The 10,674-nt window shown below is 43.2% G+C and overlaps 1 protein-coding gene across 5 annotated transcripts in view; it reads right to left on the minus strand.

The window, feature by feature from the left end:
- The window catches only part of RRP15 (ribosomal RNA processing 15 homolog), a 50,075-nt gene extending 42,998 nt beyond the window's left edge, over positions 1-7,077 (minus strand). For 4 of the 5 annotated variants that reach the window (XR_005982671.1, XR_005982672.1, XM_041722097.1 and 1 more), the window contains exon 1: positions 6,876-7,077. Coding sequence is in view for 3 of the 5 variants with exons in the window: in XM_041722097.1 (XP_041578031.1) it covers positions 6,876-7,026 (151 nt within the window). In the remaining 2 variants the exon portion in view is untranslated. The remainder of the gene's footprint in view (positions 1-6,875) is intronic. The other variant, XM_041722095.1, reaches the window with a different exon arrangement.
- Between the last annotated feature and the right edge of the window lie 3,597 nt (positions 7,078-10,674).

Genomic DNA, 10,674 nt, shown 5'->3' on the forward strand with positions numbered 1-10,674 from the left:
TGTTTACAGTAACAGGCCAAACTGCTAGTGTTTTTTTTTCTCTTGATGCTTATCGTTGGCCCTTATGTTTAAAAAGTTTCTCTATTAGATTAAGAAGGGTGTTCTTTTAAAATACAAATACCATCTGGGAGCATTAAGGTTATTGTTTAACATTTAAGTTACTTCACACCTTTAGACTTACCCTAAATCAAACGGAATGCCTCATAAAAACTTAGTAGAGATCAGCTAGTACTAGGATGAACACAGACATCAAGGCTGCCTGAATTCAGTCTCAACTCAGATACAAAATTCCCATCTGTAAAAATGGCAATAAAATAGTATCAACTTCATTGTGGTTTTGTGATAATTAAATGAGTTAATATATATTTAAGTTCTTAAAAGACTGCCTAGCCCATAGTAAACATTTAAGTGCTGATCAGATGACACACACAATTAGAATTTTAACGTGGTTATGGAAGAGAAATGAATAAAGAAGGAATACCTCTTAGAGGTAGCTGGAATTTGCAGGACATGTGATGTGCTGAATGGGAAGCTTTAGAGGACTAGCAAGTCATAGCACAAGGGTGAAGAGATCAGATTATAAAATTAGACAAGGTGGCACTATGTCCTGGTTCCATTACTTTCCAACATTATTAGCTTGAGTGAGTTACCTAACTCTTTGTCTCTGTCTTTGCAGCAAAATAGGCATGAAAATAGAATCTACCTTGCTGGGTTGTTGTGAGGATTAAATCAGGTAACACATGAAAAGCACTTAACGCAGACGTAATACCTAGCAGGCATGAAATAAATGGCTGAGGGTAACCAATGGACAGACAAGGATGCTGAGAACCTGGAAGACAGATCTCCCAGGGATGGGACATCACAAAAGACTACCAAAGGGTGCCAAAACAGAGGGGGTAAAATGAGTTTCACTTCCACTGTAATTCTACTGACAGTCTGAATTATAGCCTGCAGGCAGGCTAACTTCAAATTTATTTTGGAACTAATCAATCTTACTATCCCACAATTTTTTTAAGTAAACTCTACACCCAATGTGGGGGTTGAACTCACTACCCCAAGATCAGGAGTCACATGCTCTACCTACTGAGCCAGCAAGGCACCCCGTGTCCCACAACTTTTCAAAGTACTCTAAAATACTGACAATAGCTAACATGTATTTATAGCAAGCTACTATTTAAAACATCTTTTGGGCAGCCCGGGTGGCTCAACATTTTAGTGCCGACTTTGGCCCGGGGCGTGATCCTGGAGACTCAGAATCCAGTCCCATGTCGGGCTCCCTGCATGGAGCCTGCTTTTCCCTCTGCCTGTGTCTCTTCTTCTCTCTCTGGGTGTCTCTCATGAATAAATAAAAAAAAATCTTAAAAAATAATAATAAAATAAAACTCATTGGTGGTATCTTTAAAAAAAAAAAAAGATTCAACTCAGTCTAACATGCACTGAGTTGATGCAGAAAATATTCACTAAATAGTTTAAGAAAACCTGAATTAAAAAGACATTTCTATGTAAGACTCAGTGAACCAGAAGAGCCCATTCCTCACCCCCATTCTACTTTTGCCTAAGACTGCCCATTGCCCTAGTTATTAAGAGCTTTGAAACTACTTTGCCCCACTCCAATTGCAAATTATTTGTTCTGCTCAAGCCACATCATCTTTCCTGCCCATTACTACTAAATTTAGAATATTCTGGGGTGCCAGGGTAAATGTCCAACTCTTGGTTTTAGCTGAGGTCATGATCTCAGGGTTGTGAGATGGAGCCCCCATGTCAGGCTCCATGCTCAGCACAGTCGGCTTGAGATTCTCTCTCCCTCTCCCTCTGCCCTTCCTACTCATGCTCTCTCTCTCTAAAACAAATAAATACATCTTTAAAAAAATAAACTTAGAATATTCAAAATTGATGTTTTAAAAAAAGTTTTAAAACATGTACCTTTGAAAAAAATGAAGTCAACCCAGCTTTCCATAAAACAACCAAAATTAAAATTAAAGTGCCACTATGAGACAAATTAAAAGATATGGTTACATGTGCTATCTAGGCAAGCCAAACCATAGAGCCTGGAAGTAGTCTGTTTCCAGAGTCTGTCCTATAAATTGCTAAACCACTCAAGTAGGACTATGATATATTTCATTTCTTAGACATGTTCCTTTTTAAGTAACTTAAATGATGAAGGAGACTATAAGCTACAGTTTGATGAAAAGCACATTTATCTGCTGGGTTTTATATCTAAAATACAGCTTTGTAGTTTATCAAAAATGAAGCGATAGTTCCTAGAACCTTCTAAACTGGATCGTTATCAAGTCTTGTGTTAGAAGCATATGGCCATTTTTCATGTATGTGAACAGAACGATTCAGAAACATGAAATTACCATTCCTTCTCTACCAGTTTATAGTCATATGGGCATGTGTTATGAGGGAGAGGTTGATCATATCATGGCACTGGATAATGACCAAGGCTTTTATCACCTGGGTTGATTTATTGACTACAGAAACTTTTTTTTTTTTTTAAGACTACAAGCTTAAGAAACAGTTAACATTATGTCTAAACCTTCAACACTGCATCAATTCAATAAATCTGAGTAGTTCAAGGATAACTCAGAAGTAGAGTTATCAACCACTCCTTTATAATACTTGATACCAACCACTGTTCTTACTTCCTCACCTGAGCTGATTTACTGACTAGGTAGGCTATGTGTGCCTGTGTTTTAAGAATACAAACTTAAGAACCAACTACACATTGTATCAAAACACGCAACAAGGTATCAGTTCAATAAATCTGAGCAGTTCAAGGTTAGCTCAGATAGAAGTGTTATCATCTCCTTTATAATTTATCTGTTACTGAAATGCTAGCTGTAGCATTTTACCTTCCACGTATCTGATTCCTGATCATCGGTGATATTACTATGACCAAATTTCAAACCCAGTTGAAGAGTATTAAAATTTGTTAACATTCAGTCTGAACCATTTTACTATCATTAAGTTTACATTATATACAAGTTCTGTTAATTTTACCCTCAACAATACCTAGTACATGGGAAAAGTGCAAAAATCACAGTTAAGAGAAATCTCCAATTGATTAAATGACCAAATCGATATTGAATACTATACCATGGATCAGGTTGTACGCCAAATTCTGAATACAACTGTTACCAAAGCTGACAAAGTCTTTCTTACTGAACTAGGAAATTTCTGCAAAATTTGACAAATAATACTTCAATGTTTTACACTTGTAAAAGCATAATTTTTTACCTTTCTTATATAATGTGTCAAAATAAAGCCAAGAGGAAAAGTTCAAAAAATGCATGGGTTAAACCTGTGTGTTTTCTACGAAATTTAGGTAGTATTTTGAGAAAAGAATTTGCTTTCAAATGGTTCATATGATAAGGCACATCCCTATCAATTTAGGATCCAATTAAAATTCAAAAAGAAGCCTCTGTCTGATTTAATTTCCTGATAAAATGAGCCAGTACACTTCACTTACTAATAAGCCTATAATTTGCACACTGATTCATTGATGTGTCTGAACCAGATTTAATCTTCTGCCTTTACAGTTTCTCGGCATCCATTATCTGAAATTTTCTGAAAACTTATTAGTACTACCAAGGCCACACATACACAAATTCTGAACTACAAAAAATGGTTTCCATTGATCACCTTTCCAGAAATAACTGATTCCATGAGAGGAAAACAGTATTCTTATATTAAACAACAAATTCTGGATTAAACAAAAGGAAGATGTCTCATAACCAGTGGACCCACATTATTGAATTTATTAAATAAAGGGCCTTTCATAATTTACCTCTATTGCAGAGGTACAGCTTAAATCTTGAAGGAAAAAGTGGATGGAGGAAACAAAGTCAAACCTAAAGGATACAGAAAAGAAAGTGAAGAGAAAAAGGGGGTGGTCAAGAGCATAGCATTACAGCCAAACTTCAATAATGGTGTCATGTATCAACTTGCTGCTCACCTTATGTACTGGGGTGAGCAAATTATGACCTCTTTGGACCTTAGCTTCCTGTAAGTAAAATGAAAATAATAGTATCTATCTCACAGGTTGCTATCAGAATTAACTGACATGAAACACATATGAGGAGCTTAAAACAGTACACAGTAAAAAGAAAAGCTCAAAAATATAGCTATTATTATCTAATTCCTCTAACAGTAGAGTCCTAAAATTTATGGTACTACCAGTTTTTCTGTAAGTTGGTTATTTGAAAACTAAATGTTTTCCTTCTGAGAAACACTTCAAGTGAAGAGCTTCTGTTTCTTCACAGTCCTGTACTAGTGCCAGCTCTAACAGTTTTGCAACTGCCCACCAATGGTTCTGGTATTCGATGTCAGTCACTATTCAGCCAGCAGTGGTATTTATAAACACGTGTCTTTCTCTTCCTTAAAAGTTCTCAACAGCTCCCTACTGCCTACAAATGGAGAGGCCAATCTCCTTCATATGGCCCACAAGATTCTTTACAATCTGGCTTTAGCCTCTGTTCCCAGTTTCACTTCCATAACTTCTTTAAAAGCTAGAGCCAGAGCAGACAATTCATTATGTCTTAAATAGCCCATGCATTTTTAAAAGACTGCATATGTCACAGTATGTGCTTTTCTCTGGATGACTTAGAAAACTGTTATCTCCACCACCAGACTTAGAAAATTATTCACCCTTCTAAGGCCTAGATGAAATGCCACCTTATTCATTTATTCAACAAGAAAATTTGCTTAATACTAAAATGTGCAAGGAAGGCCCTATGAAAAACAAATAAGACATAGTTCCAGCATTTGGGGAATCTACAGGAGAAGCTATGTCAAAGTAAAATAAAAACATAGCATACTATGAGTAATATGTGTAAGACAGAAGAAAACAATGCCTAAGCTGGGTTCTACAGGATATGGATTTCTGTTTCCATTCTTACCATTTTAATTGGACCATGACTGTAATAACTACCTTTACAGTCCTGTATTTAATATCTATCTTCCCTAAGACTGTAATTCTAGGGCAGAAATTTATTCATCCTTTGTTCCTCAACACAGGGTAAATTATCCAACTAAATTGGATAATTAGGTTTCCACATTATTCAGAACCTTTAATCCACAGTGAAACTGATCTATCATAGCAAGAGAACCTTAGAACCTAATCAGCATTGACAATAATGCACTGAAAAGTCAGAACAGCTCTAATTTGGAGTTATTTGGTACTTGAAGAGAGAAATCTAATTTCCACCTAATTTGTAAGCAGTACTGGTATTTTGCTTCAAATGTAGGTCTGTTTCTCTGACAACCCCACTTAACTAGCCTATTGAGTTCAAGAAATATCAGAATCAGAAGTTCTAACTCTTGCTCAACAAATTGACCATTTTCTTTAACTCCCCAGGAAGGGGATGAGGACTGTAATTACCTAAGAACCACAGGAGCACATGACAGTTTTTCTTCCTGGTTCTGGAAGTCCAGGTTTATCCACTCATTTACTTAAAATTTCTGCTTAAAATCCACTATGCAGTAGGCACTGTTTGAGATACTGGGATACAGCAATTTCTACTCTTAGGGAACTTAACATCCCCGCTGGGAGAAACACACAGCAATTATGTCATGCCGGATGATTTGGAAAACACTGAGAGAAATGAAGCAGGCTAAGTCAAAAAGGGAAGGTAGAGAGGCAAGAAGAGAGGCAGTGGTGGTACATTCGATAGGGTGATCAGGGTCCAGTCTTGCAGATAAAGCACTGAATCTGAGACTGAAGGAAGTCAGGGAGGGAAAGCCATGCAAGCATTTGAAAAATACTCTAGGGGAGCAGCCCGGGTGGCCCAGCGGTTGAGCACCTGCCTTCAGGCCAGGGCGTGATCCTGGGGTCCTGGGATCCAGTCCCACGTTGGGCTCCCTGCTTCTCCCTCTGCCTGTGTCTCTGCCTCTCTCTCCGTCTCTCATGAATAAACAAATAAAATCCTTAAAAAAAAAAAAAAAAAACTCTAGGCAGTAAACCCAGTTAAGTGCTGAAACTGGCACGAGAGCCTGTTTTGATGAGTCAGACCCCAAAGACATCGATGTGGCTAGATCACAGTTAGCAGCTGGTAAGGGGGCAGAGCAGAAAACCATGAGAGAGAGAAAAAAAAAAAAAAAAAAAAACCGACCTAGGCTACCTCATGCAGCCTAAGGACTCTGTACGTTCCTCTGAGATGGGAGGCCACTGCACCATCTTAAGGAGGGAACTCGCAGGACCTGCGGTGCCTCATGCAGGAACAGCTCTGGCCGTTAAAAAGCTCTGGCTAGTGCTACGGAGCAGCAACTGCCCAGCAGAGGCCGAGGGGTCGTCTGCAATTCCTTGAAACCTAGGAATCTAATGCCAAGAATGATGGGTACCGGGAGCAGCATGGTCGCACCATGGCTCAAGGCCTCAAAATAGCTTTCCTTCCTTTCAACAGCCGCTTCTGAGACATCGACGGGTTCTTCATATTCATTCTACTCCCCGCACGTCCTCTTCCTTCCGGGTCTCCGACTGCCAGAGCCACGCGCCGACCACACAAGATACCACCCATCCTCTCCCCGCTCTTTGGGCCTTTTACTCGTCGTTCTCTAAAAACCTATTCCACCCTGTAACTTCAAATACCCGCCCCCCTTTCGTCTTCTATCACTGCAACCTCCTTTTTGAGGCTGTCAGCACCACCAGTTTCATCCTTTTTTAAAAAAAATCATTAACAACGAGGGCCAAAATGTCTACTAAAGAACTAGAAATCCAAGAGCACCCGTACCCTTAACAGCACCTCCCAGCTCCCTCACGGGGCCAAGGTCGCCCCTTCGAGGCCACCCGAGACCCCACCGCGTCCCCCGCTTCCCGGGGGGAACTCAACCCGGCCATTCTTCACGGCGGCCAAAGCTCAACCTTACTGCGTTACCTCCACCGTAGGCAGCGTCTTTGCCCTCGTCTTCCACCTCCGAAGCTACTGCCCTGGCTACCATTTGCATCTTCTTCCTCTGCTTCTTCTTTGGGGAATTTTTCAGCTTTTTCCCCGCACCCACACGTGAGTCCCGAGCGGCCGCCGCCATCTTTCCCCACCACCGGAAGCGACCCGTCGGAGCCGCGACCGGTGGCAACCGAAGGAGCTTCGGCGTTTGGTTCCGGCCACAGGAGGTTCCGGGGCGGGGCCTTCCAGCCCGGACTTCCGGGGCTGGAGCCCGCGACGGGGATCGGCGGGAGGACGGAAGGGCGGGAGCCTGCACCTGCCGCCGCTCCAGCGGGGAAGGGCTTGGCGGGGTGAGCTCCCGCGGCCGCCGCGCGCCTCTGCGCCTCTGTGCCGCCCTAGCGGACGGTGCTGCTTCGGGGTGTCGCTCCCGGGGCCCCGCGGGCGGCGTCAGGGACGAGGATGGAGAAGGTGCCCCCCGCCCGCGAGCAGCGGCAGCGGCTGACCCACACCGCGACACCGCGACACCGCGGCCGTCCTCAGCCCGGAGTCCCAGCCCGCCCGGACGAACGCTTTCCGCGGCTCCGACCGCAAAACGAATAGGGTCCCCCTGGGTTCGCGGTGGACCCTGCCCTGGCCCTGCTGTGCCGACTCCTGCCTCCTCCAGGTAGCGCCCCGCAGAGGCAGCTTCAGGCAGGTGCCCCTCCTCCCTCCAGGTAGCGCCCCGCAGAGGCAGCTTCAGGCAGGTGCCCCTCCTCCCTCCAGGTAGCGCCCCGCAGAGGCAGCTTCAGGCAGGTGCCCCTCCTCCCTCCAGGTAGCGCCCCGCAGAGGCAGCTTCAGGCAGGTGCCCCGGCCTCCCTCCAGGTAGCTCCCCGCAGAGGCAGCTTCAGGCAGGTGCCCCGGCCTCCCTCCAGGTAGCTCCCCGCAGAGGTAGCTTCAGGCAGGTGCACCTGCCTCCCTCCAGGTAGCTCCCCCTTGAGGCAACTTCAGGCAGGTGCCCCTCCTCCCTCCAGGTAGCTCCCCCTTGAGGCAACTTCAGGCAGGTGCCCCTCCTCCCTCCAGGTAGCTCCCCCCTGAGGCAGCTTCTGGCAGGTGCCCCTGGCTCCCTCCAGGTAGCCCCCCACTGAGTCCAGCCTCTGCCTGGCACCCTCTCCAGGTGGCTACTGCAATCTGCTCTAACCACTTTCCTCCTAAATTGTTGACTCCTTGAAAATAGGGACCATATTTCACTCACCATTCTGCCCTAAGGTTGCCAAAACTGGGCCAGAGTAGGAGATCAAAAAATATTTTTGGAAGAAGTGACTTAATGAACGACAGTACAACCATTGACAATGTAAGTAAGTCAGACTAATGATGCAGCAAACCTTTACATTGTGTTGTGTTGGCCGGACGGATTCTAAAGGCTTTCCCTGTGCTTGGTGTTTTCCAAGAATAGAACGCTTCTTGGTTTTCAATACCTAACATCTGCAAAGGAGCACGGGTTTCTCAATCCCACACATTCCAGCTGCTGTTTATGGGGGGAGGGGGGATTGTATTTACATATGCCAAACTCAATACATTTAAAAATAAAACAACCGTTTTGTTTTTAACAGTGCAAAAAATGTTACATTCCAAATACAGTTGGTAAAGATCCAATCCCAGCCTAAATGTTCTGAAAAGTGCAATTATTGTCAACACCAGAAGTATGTCTGGGGATGTCCCTTCAAACATTGCTGGGGCCCAAAAATTCTGACAATTCTGCTCAGTGTCCATCTTCCGCTGCCATTTAGTGTTGAACCTGTGCCCTGTTGGCTTTCATATTTAACCTTTAGTTTGGCCTAACGTAATATATTTGGGAAGCATTGGAGAAAATTTTAGAGAAGGAAGCAAACATAAGAAAGAAAAATGATGACGGTGGAAAGGAGGCTGTCTGGCATAGGAAGTAGCATTTGTTAATATTATTGAAGATAAGGGGCCTTCTGAGCATTTTACATCTTAGAATGATGATTTATTGTGGAGCACCTGGGGGGTGCAGTTGGTTAAGCATTGGACTCTTGAGTTTGGCTCAGATCATAACCCCAAGGTGGTGAGATCCAGCCCCGCCTCTGGCTCTGAGCTGGACATGGAGCCTGCTTGGGATTCTCTCTCCTTCTGCCCCTCCCCCACGCTCCCACCACTAAAAAAATATTATGGTTTATTTATAAGTAGAGATTTACAGATTTACTATGTGTAACCACAACTTAAGAAATTGCCGGAGGGATAAATTGTTGGTTATTATTCATTCAGATTTTTCTTTTTTAAAGTAACCTAAGGGCAGCCCTGGTGGCCCAGTGGTTTAACGCCGCCTTCAGCCCAGGGCGTGCTCCTGGTGTCCTGGGATTGAGTCCCATGTCAGGCTCCCTGCATGGAGCCTGCTTCTTCCTCTCCCTCTGCCTGTGTCTCTGCCTCTGTCTCTCTGTGTCTGTCACAAATAAATAAAAAAATATTTTTTAAAAAAGTAAAAATAAAAAAATAAAATAATGTAAAACAGGCTCCAGATTTTCCTATAGGAATCTGGTTTTCAGTAAGGAATTACTACTATTAAGTGGGAGATTACTGTATTAACGTATTTAATCTTCACAATAAGCTGGTAGGTTAGGTAGTATTGTTCCTGCTATAAAGATGAAGTAGCTAAGGCACAGAAATGATGTATTACTTGCTCAAGGTCACAGCCAGTTAGTGGCAGATTCAAGTTAAAACCTGAGCAGTCTGTTCCAAGGTCTATTTAACCACTGAGCTATATTGCCTACTCAGACTGTTGCCCTGGAGCACTTAACGCATACTTGCTGAGAAAAGACAATAGAAATTTCTGGCAAGCAGTGGAATTCATAAATTAGAAAAAAAGAAAAAGAAATCTCTACCCTTATGATGAACTAAGATAATTGAAAGTTTAAAAAAAAAAAAAAAAAAAAAAAAAAAGAAAGTTTTAAGTAGGATGTCCAGCTATGGTGGAAATAACCAAAGTCATCTAGATATTTATATGACCTTTTTTTTTTTTTAAGACAGAGGGCGGAGACAGGCAGGCAGAGAGGGAGAGAGAAGATCTTAAGCAGACTCCACAGCCATCTCAGAGCCCAGTGTGGGGCTCCGTATTATCCTGAGATCATGACCTGAGCCAAAATCAAAGTCCAATGCTTAACCGACTGCGCCACACCCCTGTATGAGCATTTGTATAAACATACCCATGATAGCTGTCAGCCCATTACCTCTCAGTGCCATATTCACCCTTTTTGGCTGCTCTGTGAAAGAACCGGTGGATCCTTTAAATATGTTTCTTTTGCCTACCAGGTTGTTAAGCTTTGTCAGTAGAGGGTGCTAGAATGACATTGTAAAAAGGAGGTGCCTCCCTGGTTTTAGTGTGCATCTCCTTACAGACTCCTACTGTAGCTTCTCTAGCCCTAAACTCCTCTAGTACAGGTAGCTTCTTCAGCATCTGGTTTCTGGAATGCACAGTGGTCTGTAGCACCCAGTGGCCAGCAGCTTTCTCTGGCCAACCCCCTTCTGTAGTCTCATAGCAGAGCACTTCTAGCAGGACACTTGTCCATGAACAATTCTCTCTGGTACTTTAAAAGCCATCAATTTCCAGAAAAGTCTGGAGGGTAGATTTCCAATAAGTTTTGCTGGCTCAACACCAGTGAGCCACTGCTATACCCTTTCCAGCAAGGTCTGGACCTCAGTTATGTATCTGAGATTGGTGAAGCACTCCTTCCTTGCTGCTTTATTTCAGCTCTGGGGGTATTCTCTGTTCCTTTTATCTGAAATTACTCTATTCCTT

This window comes from Vulpes lagopus, chromosome 11, assembly GCF_018345385.1.
Source record: "Vulpes lagopus strain Blue_001 chromosome 11, ASM1834538v1, whole genome shotgun sequence".
Lineage (NCBI taxonomy): Eukaryota > Metazoa > Chordata > Mammalia > Carnivora > Canidae > Vulpes > Vulpes lagopus.